Source organism: Bufo bufo, chromosome 2, assembly GCF_905171765.1.
Source record: "Bufo bufo chromosome 2, aBufBuf1.1, whole genome shotgun sequence".
NCBI lineage: Eukaryota > Metazoa > Chordata > Amphibia > Anura > Bufonidae > Bufo > Bufo bufo.
The window spans coordinates 265,700,535-265,725,448 of NC_053390.1; the positions used below are offsets into that span (position 1 = coordinate 265,700,535).

The 24,914-nt window shown below is 45.8% G+C and overlaps 1 protein-coding gene across 3 annotated transcripts in view; it reads left to right on the forward strand.

The window, feature by feature from the left end:
* The first annotated feature begins 20,397 nt into the window (after positions 1-20,397).
* PITPNB (phosphatidylinositol transfer protein beta) overlaps positions 20,398-24,914 on the forward strand; it is a 57,594-nt gene continuing 53,077 nt past the window's right edge. For all 3 annotated transcript variants that reach the window (XM_040416541.1, XM_040416542.1, XM_040416540.1), the window contains exon 1: positions 20,398-20,499. In XM_040416541.1, the coding sequence (XP_040272475.1) occupies positions 20,480-20,499 (20 nt within the window). In that variant the 5' untranslated portion in view covers positions 20,398-20,479. The remainder of the gene's footprint in view (positions 20,500-24,914) is intronic.

Here is a 24,914-nt window from a genome sequence, read left to right on the forward strand (position 1 = left end):
TGTAAACTACAGAATCAAGGCAATAAATATTGAGTTTTGTGTGGCGGTTAACCCTTGCTTTGTTACTGTAAAAAAAATTATTAAAATAGAAAATCTGCCAAAAAAGTGAAATTCTGAAATTTCATCTCCATTTTCCATTAATTCTTGTGGAACATCTAAAGGGCTAACAAAGTTTGTAAAATCAGTTTTGAATACCTTGAGGAGTGTAATTTTCTGGAAAATTTCAAGATTTGCTTCTAAACTTCTAAGCCTTCTAAAGTCCCCAAAAAATGGAAATTTACAAAATGATCCAAACATGAAGTAGACATGGGGAATGTAAAGTATTAACTATTTTTGGAGGTATTACTATGTATTATAAAAAATTAAATAAGACTACACAGGCGACCTATGAGGGCCACATATATTGATTAAATCACAACCTACATGGGGAATGTAAAGTAATAACTATTTTTGGAGGTATTACTATCTATTATAAAAAAATAAATAAAATACACAGACGACCTATGAGGGCCACATATATTGATTAAATCACAACCTATGACACTATGTGCATACCCAGATCACCAAAGAAAAAAGCGACCATATGTAAGCAAAAAATATACTTTATTAGAACAACACAATAAAACACATATAATGGAGTCTTACATCATTGGGTGGAGTAAAACAAGTATAAAAGAGGAACACAGGGGGGAGGGGACCGATAAATATGAATACATATAGGGGAAGCAGAAAATGTAATTAAATAAATAAATACACAAATATAAATGTTGCCCCAAATTAGTAACAGAAAATGAAGGAAATAGATACTACAGCACAGGCGAAGAGCCTAATAAAGTACATAGCAGTAGTGCCTCAGGTAGACCAGGAACCACATATAATAGCTCATTTAATTGCAAACAAACGTATTAACAGTCACATCACCTATCCAGTGTCCCTCACTTACGGATGGACAAGGGACAAAGGACGTATAAAATCACTCATAAGATCGATTGTACTACAATTGGAGTGATATAACACGCAACATGCCCGTGTGGAAAAATCTATGTTGGCATGACTACAAGAGAACTCAGAAGGAGGGTACAGGAACACATGTTGGATATTCTATCTGCTAAAGACCAACCGTGCCGTTTTTTGCAGTCCACAAATTGCGGATCTGCAAAAAACGGTATGCCTTCTGCAATTTGCGGAACGGGCGGCGCATTGTAGAAATGCCTATTCTTGTAAATTTAAGTTTATTGAGTTTTTCAGAAAATAAATTTACAACATTAGCGTAAAACATGGGTATAAAGAAACATCTTTTCATTGTCACTTATCAAGATTACGTCGTTTTTCTCAATAGAATGTGTTTTCAATTGAATACCCTTTTAAATACAATTCTATTTGACCTGATTTCAACAGATAGCTTATATCTCCTAATCAGTAAAGTCTTATAACTTAAAGGGCTTCTGTCACCCCACAAAACTCATTTTTTTTTTTTGGATAGTTAGATTCCTTATAGCGCGATATAGGAGAATATAATCTTATCACTTACTTTCATGCGGCCGTTTCTTTAGAAAACAAAGTTTTATAATATGTAAATCCGGTCTCTACCAGCAAGTAGGGCGTCTACTTGCTGGTAGCCGCAGCAGAAAACCGCCCCCTCGCCGTGTTGATTGACAAGGCCAGCCGTGATCTCCTCCTCCGGCCGGCCCTGTCAGTATTTCAAAAATCGCGCGCCTCTGTTCATTCGGCACAGGCGCTCTGAGATGAGGAGGCTCGTCTCCTCAGAACTTCCTCAGTGCGCCTGCGCCGATGACGTCTTCTCTTTCGGTGATGTCATCGGCGCAGGCGCACTGAGGGAGTTCTGAGGAGACGAGCCTCCTCATCTCAGAGCGCCTGCGCCGAATGAACAGAGGCGCGTGATTTTTGAAATACTGACAGGGCCGGCCGGAGGAGGAGATCACGGCTGGCCCTGTCAATCAACACGGCGAGGGGGCGGTTTTCTGCTGCGGCTACCAGCAAGTAGACTCCCTACTTGCAGGTAGAGACCGGATTTACATATTATAAAACTTCGTTTTCTAAAGAAACGGCCGCATGAAAGTAAGTGATAAGATTATATTCTCCTATATCGCGCTATAAGGAATGTAACTATCCAAAAAAAAAAAAAAGAGTTTTGTGGGGTGACAGAAGCCCTTTAAATAAACATATAATAATCCTTTTAGATCTAGATATGATATAAACAACATACAAACTTTGTATGGTATTAGTAACTTTATTGAGTTAGGCTGTGTTAGTGCCTAAAATAGGCGTAATAACCTTATCACACTGAGTTTTTAAGTATATGATAATTACTTCCTATCTTCTACATTAGTGTGTAAATATCTATTGAAAATCTACCAACTATAAATGATTCTATAGATGAACCTGTTGTCTCAAGGAAAAGAAACAAAGATGAAATAGAAGAAAGAGAGGAGGGGGAAGAGGGAGGGAAGTATAATGGGGAAAAAGAAGGGGGGAAGGGGACAGGGGTATGTTAACACATAACATGAACTTGGTCACATGTATTCAGAAATAAATTCCTCTTCTCAAAGATTTTTCAAGAATATCCTATCCATCCAAATATTTAACAGATCTTCAAATATTTGTCATGATTTCCGATGGTCGACCATTTAATTTTTTCAAATCCATTGGTCATGTTTATTTCCAGTAGCCATTCTTTTATTGTGGGACTTTGTCGCTCATCCAGTGTCTTGGAATATTAGCTTTAAATGTAGTCAATAAAAAGGGAAGTCGTTTGTCTTTTGCCAATCTAGAATCTTGAGTATTTAACCCCAACAATATTGTGTCTCTATTTATTTTGATGGGAAAACCATATATTTCTGTCAATATATGGTTAAATTGAAATGCCTATTCTTGTCCGCAAAACAGACAAGAATAGGACATGTTATATTTTTTTTGCAGGGCCACGGAACGAAGCAACGGATGCGGACAGCACAAAATTAAGAATTATGGTAATCATTTAGCCAAAGTCATGATGCTGTACATGCTCCCAAAGTTTCATTGTCCTGAATGGTGCCATTACAGAGATCCCCTGCTATCCCCTACTAGGCTGTAGCCGGTGCTGCTATAGGGCTCATGAACACGAACTTATTTTGTTTCCGTGTCTTTTCTGTTTTTTTTGCAGACCATATGCGGAACGATTCATTTTAATGGGTCTGCAAATAAAACGGAAGTTACTCCGTGTGCATTCCGTTTCCGTATTTTCGTTCCTCAAAAAAATAGAACATGTCCTATTATTGTCCGCATTACGGGCAAGGATAGTACTGTTCTATTAGGGGCCGGCTGTTCCGTTTTGCAAAATACGGAATGCAGACGGATGTCATTCATATTTTCTGCAGATCCGTTTTTTGCGGATCGCAAAATACATATGGCCGTGTGCATGAGCCCATAACGACAGAAAAATGCTGTCCTGGGCTACTTCAGAGTATAAGAAATATATATGCAGGCATCATCACATAATGCAAATCTCTCAACCGTCCCAGATCCAGATTTTGGTGGCCGTCTCGCGGTCCTGGGATGGCTTAGGCTACTTTAAAATTAGCGTTAGCAGGGTCCGGCAGGCTGTTCAGGCAGGGGAACAGCCTGCCGGATCCATACTAACGCTAGCCCATGTGTGCTGCCGGAAGTCCGCTCCGGCCTCCTTCACTATAATGGGGACAGGCGGGAGATGCGGACCCTGCTAACGCTAATGTGAAAGTAGCCTTAGGCCTCTTTCACACGGGCATCCCGGATTTGTTCCGGATGCGTCGCGTGTGCATTGCGCGAAAACCGCGCGATTGCGCACGCAATTTCAGTCAGTTTTGACTGCGATTGCGTGTGCATTGCGCGAAAACCACGCGAGTGCCCACGCAATTTTAGTCAGTTTTGACTGCGATTGCATTCCGATGTTCACTTTTTTCTGCGCAAGTGCAATGCGTTTTGCACGCACGTGAAAAAAAAACCTGAATGTGGTACCCAGACCCGAACCCGAACTTCTTCACTGAAGTTCAGGTTTGGGTTAGGTGTTCTATTAATTTTATTATTTTACCTTATAACATGGTTATAAAGGAAAATAATAGCATTCTTAATATAGAATGATTACTAAAATGTCAATTAAGGGGTTAAAAAAAAAATATATTAACTCACCTCATCCACTTGATCGCGCAGCCGACATCGTCTTCTTTCTTCTTCTTTCAGGACCTGCAAAAGGACCTTTGATTACGAAATCTTCTATCTTCATTCAGCAGGACCTGCGCTGACGTCACCGTGCCCATCACATGTTTACGTCATCAAAGGTCCTTTTGCAGGTCCTGAAAGAAGCAAGAAGACTATGCCAGCTGCCCCTAAATCCACATTTTAGTAAGCATTCTGTATTAAGAGTGCTATTATTTTCCCTTATAGCAATGTTATAAGGGAAAATAATACAGTGAATTTACTTTAATGGGGTCCGGAGTTGCTCATCCCTATCAGCTCCTAGCAACTATGCGTGAAAATCGCACCGCATCCGCACTTGATTTTCACGCAGACCCATTCAATTCTATGGGGCCTGCGTTGCGTGAAAAATGCAGAATATAGAACATGCTGCGATTTTCATGCAACGCACAAGTGATGCATGAAAATCACCACTCATCTGCACAGCCCCATTGAAGTGAATGGGTCCGGATTCAGTGCGGGTGCAATGCGTTCACCTCACGCATTGCACCCGCGAGAAATTCTCACCTGTGTGAAAGGGGCCTTAGGTAGGTCCCGATTTCCAGGATTGGAGCCTCCACAGACATAAGGTAAAGATCTGCTCCTGTTCTGTGTTTGAGGCATTAGAGCGTGTTCAGCTCATCAGAAGTGATGACGTAACTTTGTCACACCTGCTGCTGAGGGTGTGTTTCACAGACTTCACTGTTATAAGGGGGGGAGGGCATTAACTAAGGGGGCTGTACTACACTGCTCAAAAAAATAAAGGGAACACTTAAACAACACAATGTAACTCCAAGTCAATCACACTTCTGTGAAATCAAACTGTCCAATTTCACATGCTGTTGTGCAAATGGGATAGACAACAGGTGGAAATTATAGGCAATTAGCAAGACACCCCCAATAAAGGAGTGCCGGTGCTTTCACTCTAGTGGTAGCATGAGACGGAGTCTACAACCCACACAAGTGGCTCAGGTAGTGCAGCTTATCCAGGATGGCACATCAATGCGAGCTGTGGCAAGAAGGTTTGCTGTGTCTGTCAGCGTAGTGTCCAGAGCATGGAGGCGCTACCAGGAGACAGGCCAGTACATTAGGAGATGTGGAGGAGGCCGTAGGAGGGCAACAACCCAGCAGCAGGACCGCTACCTCCGCCTTTGTGAAAGGAGGAACAGGAGGAGCACTGCCAGAGCCCTGCAATATGACCTCCAGCAGGCCACAAATGTGCATGTGTTTGCTCAAACGGTCAGAAACAGACTCCATGAGGGTGATATGAGGGCCCGACGTCCACAGGTGGGGGTTGTGCTTACAGCCCAACACCGTGCAGGACGTTTGGCATTTGCCAGAAAACACCAAGATTGGCAAATTCGCCACTGGCGCCCTGTGCTCTTCACAGATGAAAGCAGGTTCACACTGAGCACATGTGACAGAGTCTGGAGACGCCGTGGAGAACGTTCTGCTGCCTGCAACATCCTCCAGCATGACCGGTTTGGCATTGGGTCAGTAATGGTGTGGGGTGGCATTTCTTTGGAGGGCCGCACAGCCCTCCATGTGCTCGCCAGAGGTAGCCTGACTGCCATTAGGTACTGAGATGAGATCCTCAGACCCCTTGTGAGACCAGATGCTGGTGCGGTTGGCCCTGGGTTCCTCCTAATGCAAGACAATGCTAGACCTCATGTGGCTGGAGTGTGTCAGCAGTTCCTGCAAGACGAAGGCATTGATGCTATGGACTGGCCCGCCCGTTCCCCAGACCTGAATCCAATTGAGCACATCTGGGACATCACGTCTCGCTCTATCCACCAACGTCACGTTGCACCACAGACTGTCCAGGAGTTGGCAGATGCTTTAGTCCAGGTCTGGGAGGAGATCCCTCAGGAGACCGTCCGCCACCTCATCAGGAGCATGCACAGGCGTTGTAGGGAGGTCATACAGGCACGTGGAGGCAACACACACTACTGAGCCTCATTTTGACTTGTTTTAAGGACATTACATCAAAGTTGGATCCGCCTGTAGTGTGTTTTTCCACTTTAATTTTGAGGGTGACTCCAAATCCAGACCTCCATGGGTTAAAAAAATTGATTTCCATTTTTTTTTTGTGTGTGAATTTGTTGTCAGCACATTAAACTATGTAAAGAACAAAGTATTTCAGAAGAATATTTAATTAATTCAGATCTAGGATGTGTTATTTTTGTGTTCCCTTTATTTTTTTGAGCAGTGTATTATAAGGTAGACTCTAAGGGGGCATTCTTTTGTGTGTGGGGACACTAAGGCATACCTTCCAACTTTTACAAAGCCAAAGAAAGGAATATTTTTTTATGCTAAGCTACGCCTCTAACTCTGCCCAATGTCAATCTTTACACCTACATCGTATAATGCCCCCCTAGCGCCTTAACATAGTAATTATGTCCACTTAGTGCCCCCATAGTGCTCCAACATGGCAGAATTCCACCTTTAGTGCCCCCACACAGTAGAATTCCTTTTTTAATGCCCCAGACAACAGAATGCACCTTTTAGTGTCCCGTTACAGTTGAATAGCCCTTTTGGGGCCCCCTTACAGTATAATGCCACCTTTAGTTCCACTTTACAGTAGAATGCCCCTTTAGTGCCCCCTTACAGTAGAATGCCCCTTTAGTGCCCTCTTACAGTAGAATGCCCCCTTTAGTTCCACTTTACAGTAGAATGCCCCCTTTAGTTCCACTTTACAGTAGAATGCCCCTTTAGTGCCCCCTTACAGTAGAATGACCCCTTTAGTTCCGCTTTACAGTAGAATGCCCCTTTTAATACCCCCTTACAGTAGAATTTCCCCTTTAGTGTCCCCTTACAGTAGTTCCCCATACAGAAGTTATGCCTACTTTGTTCCCCCACACAGTAGTTATGCCCCCTTAGGTTCTAATAAATATATGATATTAGATTGCCCTCTAGATCAGACACTAGATCTGACAAAATGAGTAAAATCATACACGCCGGCTTTAGCAAAATGGCTACTGCAGCTTCACTGAACGTCTCCACCTAGTGTTCCCCCTAGTGCTTGGAGCATCACTTACATGGGATTGAATGCTTTTCTGAGGTCACAAACAAGTGTCTTCTGACACAAGATCTGTGGTTGTAGCCCCGCAGAAGACGCTCAAGATAATGAATCAGCTAGTGTAAAATTGCAGAAGGAGGTGGGCCAGGAGAGCCAAGCGTGATGACGACCATGCTTGACCATCTCCTTCTGCACAGGAATCAGATCCCCCCCATCCACTTAGTAGTTATGCCCTCTTAGTGTCTCCACAAAGTAGTTATGCCCCCTTAGTCCATTCTTACAGTAGTGCTCCCTCAAGGGTTCCCAACAAAAAATATTGGCCAACTTTACATGGATAAAAAGGGGGTATGGTTTGATCGTAATTTTTTTATTTCTATAAAGCTTCATTTTGTCCCTACTGGGACATTCCATGCCTGTGTATTTAACATTTATTAGGTTTCAATTTGTCTCTGCAGGGTCTAAAACCTAAAACCTTCTACATTGAAGGCAAGGACTCTAACCACTGAGCCACAGAGCTGAAGGATAAAAAAAATAATAATAATTTTTTCAGTTACTAAAAACCTCAGTAGTATTTTTCTCATGTATTATGTATTCACATAAACAATATACCGCTAACCTCTGGCACTCCAGCTGTGGTACAACTACAACTCCCAGCATGCTCTATTCATTTCTATGGAGTTCTGAGAACAGCTAAGCAAGTGTTCATCTTGGGAGTAGTAGTTTTAACACAGCTGGAGTGCCAGAGGTTAGCCATCACAGGGCTAGATTGTAAAATTAAAATTTTTCCCTGTTGGAGCACACCCCTGTGTATTTAACATCAAGGGCCCTTGCAGACGAGCGTTCCGCCCACAGCGAGTCCGCATCGCAGCACCCGGCCTGACCTCCCAGCACTGACGGGGTCACATATCATTATGCTAATTTATGATGCTATGTAACCAGTGCAGTTTCTAGGTAAAATTTCTCTCAGGGCGAGTGTCACTCCCCCCCCCCCCCCCCCCATCAAAACTGCTTGATGAAATCATATCAGAAGAGTACTTGCAACCGTCTCACCATATTTTTATTTTTTTATTTTTTTTATGCTTAACACAAGATTTATTGAGAGCAAAAGAAAATCATAAATTACTGCTTAAACTGCTAAAAGTCGCAGGCAGAGTGGTACAGGAGAACTGCAGTATAAAGGAAGGCAATACCCTTAGAAGAGTAGTCATGAAATACAATCATCAATAATGTGCAAAACAAAAAAACTGTCATGTTAGCATTTAATAACTAACTAAAACCCAATCACAGCAGGTCTCAACTAGCACACGCAAGTAAATGTACAAAAACCAAGTAACATATAAAACCAGATTCAAAGCATAGATGGCAAGGCGGATTACTGTATACTGTACATAAAATGTAGGGAGGTTACACCATGCCGGACAATATAACCTCTGTGCCATGCTGTACAATAAACAGTATAACCCCTACACAGTGTAGAGGTGTACTGTATATTGTGTGGCACAGTGTAGAGGTATACTGTATACTGTGTGGCACAGTGTAGAGGTATATTGTATATTGTGTGGCACAGTGTAGAGGTATATTGTATATTGTGTGGCACAGTGTAGAGGTATACTGTATATTGTGTGGCACAGTGTAGAGGTGTACTGTATATTGTGTGGCACAGTGTAGAGGTATACTGTATACTGTGTGGCACAGTGTAGAGGTATATTGTATATTGTGTGGCACAGTGTAGAGGTATATTGTATATTGTGTGGCACAGTGTAGAGGTATACTGTATACTGTGTGGCACAGTGTAGAGGTATATTGTATATTGTGTGGCACAGTGTAGGCTATATGTGTATAACATAAACATATTCCACATGAAAACTTACAGTTACTTGGCTTGGCCCTTGGGGATCTCGGACGCCACTTCAACACTTTGGCCGGGGGCTTGGCGGAGCTGATGTGCTTTATCCTAATGAGAAAGATTTCATAATAAGGATTTGGAGAAGGGGCAGAGGGATAGCAGAGCAGGGAGAGGATGGTGCTGCTACTAGGGGGTCATACCATGGGGGAGTAATAAAGCCCACCATAATGCCCCCCCAGTAGAAATAATTCTCCTTATAATGTGCAAAACATACCCCTTTGTAATGCCCCCAGTTGAGCTAATGTTCCCATAATGTGCCAATATAAAATACCCCTTCTTAGTGCCCCCGTAGATGACCCCATAGTGCTCCTCTCCCCTCTTCCCCATAGGACCCACCACAATGTGTCCCAGTATAAAATGCCCCTATACAGAGCCCCCCATATAAAATACCCCTTCTTTTTAGCCTCAGTAGATGCCCCTATAGTGCCACCCAATAATGTGCCAGTAATAAGTGCCCCCATAGATGCCCCCAATCATGTGCCAGTAATAAGAGCCCCCATAGATGCCCCCCAATCATGTGCCAGTAATAAGAGCCACCCCACCATCATGTGCAAGTAGCCAGAGTGCCCCCCTATCATGTGCCAGTAGCCTCCTTATGTGCCAGTCGCCCCCCTATCATGTGCCAGTAGCCCCCCTATCAAGTGCCAGTAGCCCCCCCCTTATGTGCCAGTAGCCTCCTATCATGTGCCAGTAGCCCCCCTTGTGTGCCAATAGTCCCCCTTATGTGCCAGTAGCCTCCTATCATGTGCCAGTAGCCCCCTTATGTGCCAGTAGCTCCCCTTAAGTGCCAATAGTCCCCCTTATGTGCCAGTAGTCCCCCCTATCATGTGCCAGTAGTCCTCCTTATGTGGCAGTAGTCCTCCTTATGTACCAGTAGTCCCCCCTATCATGTGCCAGTAGCCCCCCTTATGTGCCAGCAGCCCCCCTTATGTGCCAGTAGTCCCCCTTATGTGCCAGTAGTCCCCCTTATGTGCCAGTAGCCCCCTATCATGTGCCAGTAGTCCCCCTTATGTGCCAGTAGTCCCCCTTATGTCTGTGCCAGTAGCCCCCCTTATGTGCCAGTATTGTAATTTGTACATATATATAAAAAAAACTAAAAAACGTATACTTACCTCCTCCAGCGACACGAGGCAGGCCTCTTCCGGCCTATGTCCCTCGCTAGTTTAGGCGGCGCGATGACGTCATAGCGCCGTCTGCACCGGCCTCTGATAGGCTGCCAGCACTAGGCCGGCAGCCTATCAGAGGAACAGGGAGTGGACACACCTCTCCCTCCCCTGCCGCAGCACAGACATTTGTATCGACGTCCTGAGGACGGCGATACAGATGACTATGGAGATGAGTGAGTGCTTCCACAATGCAAGCGCAGCGCTCATCTCCTGCTGTGCCCTGCCGGCACCCCCCTTCTGACAGCGCCCCGGGCGGCCACCCGGTCCAAGAAACGGCCCTGTATGTAACCCTTACAGTTCTAGAATGTATTGGATAACACTGGCAGCATTATGTTAGTGTTATCCAATACATTCCAGAACTGTAAGGGTTACATAGCATCATAAATCAGTATAATGATATGTGACCCCGTCAGTGCTGGGAGGTCAGGCTGGGAGCTGCTTTGCGGACTCGCTGGGGGGAGGAACGGTCGTCTGCAAGGGGCCTAAGGGGGTCATATGTATTAACTTTTGTGGCATATATAAGTCGCTGATTTTGTCGCACACCATTCTGCTGCAAAGTTAACGACATTTCACCACCCATGCCATTTTTCCGAAGTGGCGAGAAAAGGGGGTGTGGTGTGGGTGGGGAAGTGGGCGGGTCAGTATTTGTGGTGACACATTTCCTTTAAAAACCTCAGCAGTATTTTTCCCATGTATTATGTATTCAGATGTACAATTTACTAGAATCTACAGATATATCTATATATATATACCAGAACACTGTATGGGAGTTTTTTTCTATACATATCAGGACATTTTGGGGGAAATTTATTAAACTGGTGTAAAGTAGAACTGGCTTAGTTCCCCATAGCAACCAATCAGATTCCACCTTTCATTTTCCAAACGAGCTGTGAAAAATGAAAGGTGGAATCTGATTGGTTGCTATGGGGAACTAAGCCAGTTCTACTTTACACCAGTTTGATAAATGACCCCCTTTGTATTTTTAGGAATTGCAAAAAATGGCACAAAATTAACTTACAATAATCATAAAACAGTCTATTTCTTTTTGTGCCATTAATTTTTTTGCAATAACCGCTGTACCCTTTGCGGATGTTTTCCGTGCAGAAATTGACCTGCTGTGCGGATTTCAAAATCTGTAGAATGTCAATTATGTTTGCAGTTTTAGCTGCAGATTACAATCCTTTCTAATAAAGGGTCAGATCTGTGGCAAAACTGCATCAAATCATTGTAACCTATGATGCCGTGTACTCCCGTGAGCACGATCAATGCCGCTCCGGGACATATGGCCCGCTAATGGACCGTATATGTCTAGGAGGGCATACAGTTGTGTGCAAGGGCCCTTAGAAATATGCCTGCTTAGAATTTGGTGCTCTTAGGTGCAGAAACGCACAGCAGGCACCCATGATCTGAAAGCATTAAGGCCCATTCACACGACCATGGTTTGGTTCCGCATACGAGCCGCAATTTTTGAGGCTCGAGTGCGGACCCATTCACTTCAATGGGGCCGCAAAAGATGCGGACAGCATTCCGTGTGCTGTCCGCATCCGTTGCTCTGTTCCGTGGCCCCGCTAAAATTATGAGTCATGTCCTATTCTTGTCCGTTTTGCGGACAAGAATAGGCATTTCTATAAAGGGCCGTCCGTTCTGTTTCACAAATTGCGGAAAGGCACAAAGGCGGCATTCATGTTTTGCGGACCGCAAAATACGTCTCATTCGCGTGGACAAGCCCTTAGGCCTCATGCACACGACCGTTGTGTGTTTTCCGATCCGCAAATTGCGGATCCACAAAACACAGATGGCGTCCCTGTGCGTTCCGCCATTAATATAACTGCCTATTCTTGTCCGCAAAACGGACAAGAATAGGACAGGTTATATTTTTTTTGCGGACCACAGAATGGAGTAACGGATGTGAATGGGTCCGCATCCGAGCCGCCAAAACTGCGGCTCGGATGCGGACCAAAACAACGGTCGTGTGCATGAGGCCCTAGTCAAATGACACTAGAAATCTCCACATAAATCATTGATTTAGGCCGGGGTCTTTTTCTGTTTAAGTTCCGATTTTTGCGTTCTGTATATGGAACCATTTATTTTAATGGGTCCACAAATTTTTTTTTATGTACTCCGTATGCACTCTGTTTCCGTATTTCCGTTCCGTTCAAATATAGAACTTGTCCTATTATTGCTAGCAAATCACGTTCCGTGGCTCCATTCAAGTCAATAGGGCTGTAAAAAAAACGGAACAGATATGGAATGCACCCGTATGTCTTCCGTATCCGTTGCGTTTTTGCGTAACCATCTATTGAAAATTTTATGCCCAGCCTAATTTTTCTATGTAATTACTGTATACTGTATATGCCATGCTTACGTTTTCGTTTGCGATCTGCAAAAAACGGAAACCAAACGGAAAAACGGAACGGAAGCAGAATGGAAACAGAAACACTACTGAAAAAAAAAAGGAAAAACAGAAATCCGTGAAAAACGGACCGCAAAATACAGAAAAAGCCATACGGTCGTGTGCAAGAGGCCTTACTCTTCAAATTTGGTGCCTCCCTGTGATATTTAAAGGGAACCTGTCACCGGGATTTTGTGTATAGAGCTGAGGACATGGGTTGCTAGATGGCTGCTAGCACATCCGCAATACCCAGTCCCCATAGCTCTGTGTGCTTTTATTATGTAAAAAAAACGATTTGATACATATGCAAATTAACCTGAGATGAGTCCTGCCCCTGAGATAAATCCAGCGTGAAGGAGCCCAGCACCGCCCCGCATCCTCAGAATCTCCTCCTTGCTCCCCGATGTCAGAAAGCTAGAGCGCGTAATCTCACGATGCGCGAGCTAGCGCATGCGCAGTGTCGTCATAATGTTCCTTCCCTGTGTAGGCATCAGCCTCAGGGAACGAACTGCGCATGCACTAGCTCGAGCATCGCGAGACTACAGCGCTCTAGCTTTCTGACGTAGGGGAGCAAGGAGGAGATTCTGAGGATGCGGGGCGGTGCTGGGCTACTTTACGCTGGACTCATCTCTGGGACAGGACACATCTCAGGTTAATTTGCATATGTATAAAATCGGTTATTTTACACAATAAAAGCACAGAGAGCTATGGGGACTGGATATTGCGGATGTGCTAGCGGTGATCTAGCAACCCATGTCCTCAGCTCTATACACAAAATCCCGGTGACAGGTTCCCTTTAAAAGGAACCTGTCACCTGGATTTTGGGTATAGAGGTGAGGACATGGGCTGCTAGATCACCGCTAGTACATCCGTAATACCCAGTCCCCATAGCTCTGTGTGCTTATATTGTGTAAAAAAAACCACTATTTAATAGATATGTAAATGAACCTTAGATGAGTCCTGTCTCCTCCATGCTTCCTCCGAATCTCCTTCTTGCTCCCCGACGTCACAAAGCTAGAGCGCCGTAAACTTGCGATGCGCGAGCTAACGCATGCACAGTTCGTTCCCTGAGGCTGATGCCAGCACAGGGAAGGAACACTATGCCGACACTGTGCATGCACTAGCTCGCGCATCGCGAGATTACGGCGCTCTAGCTTTGTGACGTTGGGGAGATTCGAGTATGCGGGGCGGTGCTGGGGCTCCGTCACAGTGGGCGTGGCTGGGCTCCGGAAACGTAATTTGCCTCATTTACATATATATAAAATCGTTTTTATGACACAATAAAAGCACAGAGAGATATGGGGAATGGATATTGAGGATGTGCTAGCGGCAATCTAGCAGCCCATGTCCTCAGCTCTATACCTAAAATCCAGGTGAAAGGTTCCCTTTAATGCCTTTCCTCGCCACCTCCAAGAGATTGCTATTGGACATTACAAGGAGGAGGTATGAGAGAAGAAACTACAACTCCCAGCATTTCCAGGCTATTATGTGATATCAGAGGACATTACAGGGAGGAGGTATAAGAGGAGACTGTGGCAGATGCAGCACTATAAAGTGCCTTTTGCGCTGTGGCATTAGAAGAATTTGGAGATCTCAGATTTTTTGTCTAACCAGACGGTCTATTACTCTGTAATTCCTCTAGCGCTGTTCTATAGAAACAGTAGGTTTAAAAAGCACACCAAATGCTTGAAATAACTTCTTTATTAACGTCAACTTTTCTTCATATACAATACTACCGCCTCCGCAGCAGATAGCCAATGTACATAACACGAGTTAAAAAGATAGCATAAAATGGCGGTATGATTAAGATGGTGGTTCAACTGTTCAATCTTGTCATTCAACACAAAATGGTTGATATATTGAGTATCTGTACTCTCACTTTAAGTTATTTAAGCACTTTATGATCTCTCTGAGAGATATATCTGAGGTCTAACTAATAGTTCACGTGCAATATGCAATCAGCAGTGGCTATTTGCAGATTGGTTGAGTATGATCTGGTATGGTATGCAATTTGGATTGCAATATGGAATCTGAATGCTTGCAATTTGTAGCTTGCAATTGTATTTGCAATTTGGTGGAACTGTAAGTAAACACACATATAACTGGTTCAGTATACAGTTCGAATCACTATACTAACAGTAGGAACATCATATAACTGTTTGAAATACCTATTTTGGCCTCTTGTTCCCATAAAACTGGACTCTGACTGGAACTGTGTGTCTGTTTAGCTCCTCTCTCTGCTGAGTAATAAATCCAGCAGCTCCTGCTAGGGGAATTCCCAAACGCTGGATGTGATTGGTGAAAACTCTTGTTGTGTGAGAGGCTGGCTGTGATTTGTCTAGACTTCTGCCCAGCAATAACAGATTAACACTATGCTTTCTGTTGTTTCTGCTGTGTCACTGAGCTTACCTTACATTACAAAATGAATCTTAAAGGCATATTATCTTTTTCTGCTTCTGTGAACACAAAATATAATAGTTATATGACATCCAAAACATGATGTCACAGTAAATAACTCTGCTTTTGTCTTTAACACATAAACATAGGAACTGTATTAAGGCACACCTTCAGGTCTTCACGTCATTTTTCTCCCCTATTTTTGCCTGACAATGTTACTGGGGGGGGGGGGGGGGGGTGTCTTGTAGTGAAGTTGGTGGCGTGGCTTAGTGGAGTTGGGGCGTGCCCTACAATGTCCTTCTTTATGTGGCCACCCTATCACATGAGGAGACGTGGTCTTTCACCTCGCTCTTGCTAATGGCTGTTATCAGCCAATAGCAGAGCACTCTTACTAATGGCGAGGCGGGCATAGATCGACATGCAGGCAACCACCCGGGATAGTGGGATGATGGTGAAAGACTGGGCCTCTCCAGCCAGATCTGGGATGGTTGGGACCTATGACTAAGGGGGTATAACTACAGTGTGTGGGGGTATTAAGCCAATAGCAAGTTGCGATGGGGACAAGCCTCCCTAGCATTGCGGGCAGGGCCGGATTAAGAGCATCATGGGCTTGGTGCTGAAGATTTTAATGGGCCTTTTTATAGAAAACGAAAACGCAACGCAGAGCAATTTTTTATAACACAAATAAAGTGCATCTCTCATATGTTTTATGCATATGAAATCACCAGCATAGCTGAATAGATGTTGATGTATCGATACCTTGCATACCTTTATAGAATCTGTTCTTTAGCCTTTACTTTGCTTTAAAAAAATTTTTTTTTTAAGTAAAACACTTATGGGGGCCCAGAGTGTCAAAAGAGGTGTGGTAGGGGGTCCTCTGTGCCCTCCAGACCGTAATACCTCTCCCATGTGAAGTCACGCCCGCTCCTTTGGTTGACACCAACGGCTCACTTGACAGCGACGTGTTGAGATCCTGCGCATGTGCCATGAATGGGTGAATGGGTATTGCGGTACACAAATGTGAAGTCTGTAGGAACCTGAGACTGTACATGCATCGCAATCCCCATTCACAGCGCATATGGGATGTGTGTGTGTCAAAGAAGGTGCAGGCATGAACTCACAGGGCAAAAACAATGGTGCTTATAGAACAGACTACACAGTGTAGAGGTATACTGTATATTGTGGAGCACAGTGTAGAGGTATACTGTATATTGTGTGGCACAGTGTAGAGGTATACTGTATATTGTGGAGCACAGTGTAGAGGCATACTGTATATTGTGTGGCACAGTGTAGCGGTATACTGTATATTGTGGAGCACAGTGTAGAGGTATACTGTATATTGTGTGGCACAGTGTAGAGGTATACTGTATATTGTGTGGCACAGTGTAGAGGTATACTGTATATTGTGTGGCACAGTGTATGTTATATGTGTATAACAAACATATTTAACATGAAAACTTACAATTACTCGGCTTGGCCCTTGGGGATCTCGGACAACACTTTAAGGCCTCATGCACACGACCGTTGGTTCCGTTGGTCCGTGACCGTTTTTCGTCCGTGGGTCTTCGTTGATTTTTGGGGGATCCACGGACATGAAAAAACAGTCGTTTTGGTGTCCGCCTGGCCGTGCGGAGCCAAACGGATCCGTCTTGAATTACAATGCAAGTCAATGGGGACGGATCCGTTTGACGTTGACACAATATGGTGCAATTTCAAACGGATCCGTCCCCCATTGACTTTCAATGTAAAGCCAGGAGTTAATATACCATAGGATCGGAGTTTTCTCCAATCCGATGGTATATTTTAACTTGAAGCGTCCCCATCACCATGGGAACGCCTCTATGTTAGAATATACCATCGGATTTGAGTTACATCATGAAACTCAGATCCGACAGTATATTCTAACACAGAGGCGTTCCCATGGTGATGGGGACGCTTTAAGTTAGAATATACTGAGAACTGTGTACATGACTGCCCCCTGCTGCCTGGCAGCACCCGATCTCTTACAGGGGGCTGTGATCCGCACAATTAACCCCTCAGGTGCTGCACCTGAAGGGGTTAATTGTGCATATCATAGCCCCCTATAAGAGATCAGGGGCTGCCAGGCAGCAGGGGGCAGACCCCCCTCCCTCCCCAGTTTTAATTTCATTGGTGGCCAGTGCGCCCCCCCCTCCCTCTATTGTATTATTTTCATTGGTGGCACAGCGTTCGCCCCCCCTCCCTCTATTGTATTATTTTCATTGGTGGCACAGTGTGCGACCACCCCCGGCCCCCCCTCCCTCTATTGTATTATCATTGGTGGCCAGTGTGCGCCCCCCCCGGCCCCCCCCTCTATTGTATTAATATCATTGGTGGCCAGTGTGCGGCCTCCCCTCTCCCCCGCCCCCCCATCATTGGTGGCAGCGGAGAGTTAGAAGCATCATACTTACCTGCGAGCTGCGATGTCTGTGACCGGCCGGGAGCTCCTCCTACTGGTAAGTGACAGGTCTGTGTGGCGCATTGCTTAATGATCTGTCACTTACCAGTAGGAGGAGCTCCCGGCCGGTCGCAGACATCGCAGCTCGCAGGTAAGTATGATGCTTCTAACTCTCCGCTGCCACCAATGATGGGGGGGGGGGGGGGGGGGGAGAGAGGGGAGGCCGCACACTGGCCACCAATGATATTAATACAATAGAGGGGGGGCGGGGGGGTGCACACTGGCCACCAATGATAATACAATAGAGGGGGGGGGGCCGCACACTGTGCCACCAATGAAAATAATATAATAGAGGGAGGGGGGGCGGGGGGGCCGCACTGGCCACCAATGAAATTAAAACTGGGGAGGGAGGGGGGTCTGCCCCCTGCTGCCTGGCAGCCCCTGATCTCTTATAGGGAGCTATGATATGCACAATTAACCCCTTCAGGTGCAGCACCTGAAGGGTTAATTGTGCGGATCACAGCCCCCTGTAAGAGATCGGGTGCTGCCAGGCAGCAGTGGGCAGTCATGTACACAGTTCTCAGTATATTCTAACTAGAAGCGTCCCCATCACTATAGGAACGCCTCTGTGTTAGAATATACTGTCGGATTTGAGTTTTCACGAAGTGAAAACTCAGCTCTGAAAAAGCTTTCATACAGACGGATCTTCGGATCCGTCTGTGTGAAAGTAGCCTACGGACGCGGATGTCAATCTTGTGTGCATCCGTGTTCTTTCACGGACCCATTGACTTGAATGGGTCCGTGAACCATTGTCCGTCAAAAAAATAGGACAGGTCATATTTTTTTTGACGGACAGGAAACACGGATCACGGATGCGGCTGCAAAACGGGGCATTTTCCGATTTTTCCACGGACCCATTGAAAGTCAATGGGTCCGCGAAAAAAAACGGAAAACGGCACAACGGCCACGGATGCACACAACGGTCGTGTGCATGAGGCCTAACAATTGGCTGGGGGGCTCGGTGGAGCTAATGTTGTGTTTTATCCTAATGAGAAAGATTTCATAACAATAATTTGGATAGGGGCATTGGGGTCACAGAGCAGGGAGAGGCTTGTGCTGCTACTAGGGGGCTCATACCATGGGGGAGTAATAAAGCCCACCATAATGCCCCCCCAGTAGAAATAATTCTCCTTATAATGTGACAGTGTAAAAAATACCACCTTGTAATGCCCCCAGTTGAGCTAATGTCCCCATAGTGCCCCCATAATGTGCCAGTATAAAATACCCCTATATAGTGCCCCCAGTGACCCCTATATAGTGCCCCCATAATGTACCAGTATAAAATGCCCCATATATAGTGCCCAAGTAGATGCCCTCCGTGTCCCCCATAATTTGCAAGTATAAAATACCCCTTCTTAGTGCCCCTCATAGATGACCCCATAGTACTCCTCTCCCCCACAGTACCCACCATAATGTGTCCCAGTATAAAATGCTACTGTACAGAGCCCCCCAGATAAAATACCCCTTCTTTGTGGCCTCAGCAGATGCCCCTATAGTGTCCGCCAATAATGTGCCAGTAATAAGTGCCCCCAATAATGTGTCAGTAAAAAGTGCCCGCATAGATGCCCCCCAATAATGTGCCAGTAAAATGTGCCCCCATAGATGCCCCCAATCATGTGCCAGTAACAAGAGCCCCCCCAATCATGTGCCAGTAACAAGAGCCCCCCCAATCATGTGCCAGTAACAAGAGCCCCCCTCATCATGTGCCAGTAAAAGTATTGTATTTGTACATATATAAAAAAAAACAAAAAAAACCACTAATACTGACCTCCATGTCAGCGATGCGATGCAGGCCTCTTCCGGCCTGTGTCCTGTGCTGTTCGACTCAGGCAGCGCGATTACATCATTGCGCCGCCTGCATCAGCCTCTGATAGGCTTCCGGTCTAGTGCGGGCAGCCTATTAGAGACACAGGGAAGGGACAAGCCTCTCCCTCCCCTGCCGCAACACAGCCATCTGTATCGCTGTCCTGAGGACGGCGATACAGATGACTATGGAGATGAGCGCTTCCACAATGGAAGCGCTCATCTCCCTGTGCCCTGCCGCCCCCTACTTTTCAACAGGGCCGCGCCGCCAGCTCGATGGGGGGGGGCAATTGCCCCCCCTGGATCCGCCAGTGGGCCGAGGCAACCTAGCGGGCTGCTGGGCCTATTTTCATGCAGGGACCTGGAGCTGCAGCTCCATCCGCCCCTACGTTAATCCGGCCCTGATTGCGGGTGATGCTAGGGAGGCTCGCCCGTGCGACGGGGAAATGCAGCGGCGGTTATGCGGGCTTCAGAAGAGACGTGGGTGTCGAAGATCGAAGTAAATACATTGTGTATGAGGGGCCCCGGCATTTCACAGGTTGGATAACCCCTTTAACTTGTCCAGTATTTTTTGCTGGGAAAGTTAGCAACCCTACATAGTACTGCTGAAATGAAAAAAACAAACTGATGGAAGTGTCCCTTTAAAAATGTTAGATCTAATACATTCCCTGTATAAATACTTTTTTGATACAAACCTGTGGAAAAAGCACTTCCTTAGTAACTAATTTGCGTTTACTGAGTCATTAGGTAGAAAATAGCTATAGTGACTTCACTCTACGGAGAAAGCAGAGTTTAGATGTACTGTCTCTTTAAATCCAGGCATCACACAACCTGGAGGAGCCCCGATCGGTCGCGAGGACTGCGGTATCCCTAGGAAAGCAGGCTACTATCTACCTGGCGCACATCGGCGCTCTGACAGATGTCATCGTCCTGGCCAATCAGCGCTCCGTAGGTGGGGCTTCCAAAACCAGGCTGTTTATTACACCCAATAGGCAGGATGGTGGGCGTGTTTCCGTACATTCCGGGGCGTGGTTTAGCGCGGCGTCCCCTCTCCCGGAAAGCGTCGTGTGACGTCGGTGCCGCACAGGAGCTGCGGCGGTCTCTGCGGAGGATGGTGTTGATCAAGGAATTGTGAGTGCTGGCGCGGGTGGGAGCGTGGCTGGGCTGCGGGAATCGTGACACAAGGAGGTGCAGTGCGGTCGGCTTACAGCCACCTGACTGCCCGTTATCAGGCAGGATAAGTAGTGCAGGCCCCAGCCCTTAGTCAGCGTGCAGGGAGCCGGAGGTGCCGGCTTTTCTGGCTCTGTTCCCCGGGCCAGTGCAGGTTGCATCATCACCAGAGACCTGGTACTTACCGTATGGCACCCTCCCCAGCCAGCTGTAGGTGCTCGCGGTGACGTCATTTGTTGGGGAGCACTTTCTGTGACGTAAGTGCTGCTTCTCTACCCTGTCACACAGATTACATGAGGAGGACCAGGCCAATGCTGGGGTCGCATGGTGTTGTGCACCCATCTGTAGTCTGCTCCTGCCTGTGGGCATCACATAGTGGTATGCTGCCATGTTTAACCTCTGGGCTGGCACACTAATGGCAAGTAGTCCGTTCTGTCTGCACAAATAGGACTATGGGGCAGCTGCCACTAACAGATGGTAGGGGATGCCCTTCCACCCTCCAAAAGGCACACTTCCATCAGGCCGCAATGGAAAGGCTTTCCCAAAAAACATACAAACTGGGCGCGATCCCTACAGCACCCAATGTGCGCCTCCTGCGCAGAACCAAAAAAGAGCAAGTAAAAGTAGACATTAGCGTATCCCCCTGTAATGCGGAGGTCTGGTCTCCTCTATAGAAAGCGGACCCTCCTCTATAGAAAGAAATATGTTCTCTGCAGTGCCTCTCGGGGGCAGAATACTTGGGGTCCATTCACACCACCATGTCTGTTTAGCTTCCTGGTCCATGCAGCAAAAGAGAAGACACGTCCTATTCTTTGCTGCATCTTGGAGGGTGGACACGGCCCTTTGGGGTCCACAAAACAGTCATGGCCATGTGAGTGGACCCTTATACTGAGTGCTCGGGCTATCTGGGTGTGAGATCCAAGGTGTGCCCGATCAGGTCATAAAGTAATCAGGGTATTATTGGTAAGGGCTTTCAGTGTGAGACCCTAGTGCCAGGTTGGGGGCCAAAAAGTATCATTGGTAAGGGATTTGGGAGTGAGATCCTACAGGTGCCAGATCAGAGGTCATAAAGTAGTCAGGGTATCATTGATGAGGGTTTTCAATTTGAGATCCTAGAGGTGCCAGGTTGGGGGTCAAAAAGTACTCTGGTCGTCTTTGGTAAGGGTTTGGGGTGTGAGATCCTAGATGTCCCAGGTTGAGTGCCAAAAAGTAGTGTTGACTACATGCAGGGAGAGGGCACTGCCCAGCCGCTCCTGACTTTGGATGACTACGCCACGATTCACGGTGTCTCTTTTCTTGGCAGTAGTATAAGACCCAAAAGTGTTACCACTTGGCACGACTGTGCCACCTGCCAGGACTATTTCAAATGTCCCGCTGAACTTTTGGCCCAGTTTAATGACTGGAAGTTATGAACATTTGTCATAATTACACGAGTTGTAAAGTGAGGTTGACCATGTGTTTCAGTACAATTTATTTATTTATTTGGGCACTCATTTATTTGGTCCTTCTATGGGCATATTAGACATGTAAGACTTTGCCCCCGCTGTGCACCTGTGTGGTGACTTCAGTTGGGTCTGGCTGCATGCTCTTTCCTAAAATGATTCTATACCCATATGCAGACACACTGCAGATTTATTGCTGACATTGTGTAGACTGGAAAGTCATTCCATGGGGTTGTTTTGGCAGCAACCATGTTGGGTTCTGTTCCAGGGACAGTTGCAGGACTTTCTGCAAGAAATCTGCTGTGTGTGAATTCAACTAAAGGTTGGTTATAAACTCAGGACGGCCATAACCCTGCCCAGTGTGTCCTCAGTAGGAAGAGGGGAGGAAGCCATTACCAGCAGCAGAGAACAAATGGATCTGACCTCTGCTATCTGGGGGAGAGTACCCCTTACACATTAGAGGGTTGTCTGGTCCAGCTGAAATCGGTGGCTTTGGTCAACATACTTCGAATGTCTTTGACCAAAGGGTAATGTTTAAAGAACTGAGCTTTTGATTGGAATGTGAGGCCCCTTCAGACTTTGTGATAACAGTTGTCAGGGTTATGTCTCCTGGACACACCTAAATGGGGGCGCAATGGTCAGCGATGGCCCCAGATCTCCACCTGCATGAGTAGACACCCTATACCGACTTCTGTTTGTCCGGTTTCCTCCTGAAACTAGATGGGGTTGTTTCACTTCAGCAAGTGGTATTTATCATGTAGATAAAGTTAATACAAGGCACTTACTAATGTACTGTCATTGTCCATACTGCTTCTTTCGCTGGCTTGATTTCATTTTTCCATCAGACTATACACTGCTTGTATTCATGGTTACGACCACCTTGTAATCCAGCAGTGGTGGCCGTGCTTGCACACTATAGGAAAAGGCGCTGGGCTCTCTTGTGGTCCAGTATCTGCGCTACAGCGGTTTTTATCTGGCCACCTCTCGGCATCTTCGCCGGTCTCCGTTATAGTGAATGGGGCCGGACGGACTTCAGGCAGCGTACGGGTGTACTCTGTAGTTACGGATCTGGCAGGCTGTTTCTCTGCCAGAACAAGTAACGCCAGTGTGAACCAGGCCTCAGGCTGACGCTTGTATTTCAGCCACAGACGTGTAGTTTGCCTCACATGTGGACAGTCCATCACCTTCTCCATACAGAGTCCATAAGATTAAGTAACGTTATTTTTTTTCTCATGGCTTTTTTTTTTTCAGCACTGACAAAAAACGGTAGAATTTATATACATTTTTTTAAAATTTTTATTCTGGTGCATGTGAACAGGGTTATCAAAACCTCATTCCCATTCATAGAATGTAGATTGTAGTGCAGTGTTTACTTACATGCATGTTGTCACCTTCTACTTAACTCCTTAAGGACCCAGGATGAGAATGCTCGTCCTAAAGGGCTGGTTCTTTGCACCCCAGGACGAGCATTCTCGCCCTGCGATCCTTTTCTTCCCCCACGTGCGGTGCCGCGTTCAGCGGCAGAGATCCGGCTGTTACTGACAGCTGGATCTCTGCTGGATCCATCAGCATCGGTGATAACACTGATGCCGGTGGATTAACCCCTCATATGCTGCGGCATATGGGAGGTTTGCGCTCCCTTACCTTAGCCATCGGGTCCCCACGCTGCGGTGGCGAAGACCCGATTGTTGTCATGGCAGCCCCAAGCCATTCCAAGGCCTTGGGGCCCAGCATGCATGGAGGCCTTTGAGGCCCAGCCACCAGGCTGGGTCTCATAGGCAATCTATCAGTGTATTACACTGTGTAATACACTGATAGGCAATGCAGTACAACACAGATGTATTCTGCTGCATTGAAGCAGGGATCAGACCCTGTAATGTTGAAGTCCCAGAGTGGGACAAAAAATAAAGTGAAGAAAGAAGTTAAAAGAATAAAGTTTAAAAAAAATAATAATTAAGTTTCAAGTTAAAAAAATAAATAAAAGCGTCCCTTTCCCAAAATAAAGTAAAAAATAAATTGTAAAAAATAGGGAAAAAAAGAAAAGTAGACATATTAGGTATATATGCATCAGTAACAACCTGCTCTATAAAATACCACATGACCTAACCGCTCAGATGAACACCGTTAAAAAAAGAAAGTGTCAAAAAAGCCATTTTCAATATAATCATCATGACGCATCACAAGGAGATTGACCTCTGTAGGGGCAGGAACAGAAGAGGTTAAATTGCCCCCTCCCCGAAAATTGATGTTTAAGTGGCTAAAGTAAACAAAAATACCTCTTTGCCATTTGAAGATGCGTCTCAACTCAGAGACCCAATGGAACGAAAAGCACATAGCCTTTTGCGTAAATCATGGGAGGCATCTATGTTCAGTCTTAAAGCAAATATAGCTGCCTCGTCTGTAGCTAGATCCATGTATCTGTGGTTGAAGGAGCTAGAAAATCACATTAGAAATAAAACTCCACGGGAGGAAATACTAGCTTCTATGCCTCTGTTAAAATCCGCAACAGCTTTTTTGGCAGACGCATCCGCAGAATGTTATATTTTCTGCCAGAGATGCGAGCTTATCAAATGCAGCCTGCAGAGCTCTTTGAATGAAATCCTGGTCGGGGGGATAAGACTTCTAAAATGAAGCTTTGCTCTATCCCCTGCTCAGGAGAATACGTTTTCGGGCCAGTTCTTGATAAGATTCTGGAGAAAGCGGCCAATAAAAAACGGGGGTTTCCTGAAGATAGGCCATACAAAAGGAAATTTCCTTTTCACCCCTATTCTACTCAGGACAAGTCCTACAGGGGCAAGGGAAAATTAGGTTGCAGGAGCTACCCAAAGGGGGGTAGAGGAAGGGGTTTCCTCAAGGTAAATCTGGCAACAGACAATGACGCCAGAATAGGGGGGGAGACTGCAGAACTTTCTAGTTCCCTGGGAAAATAGAACA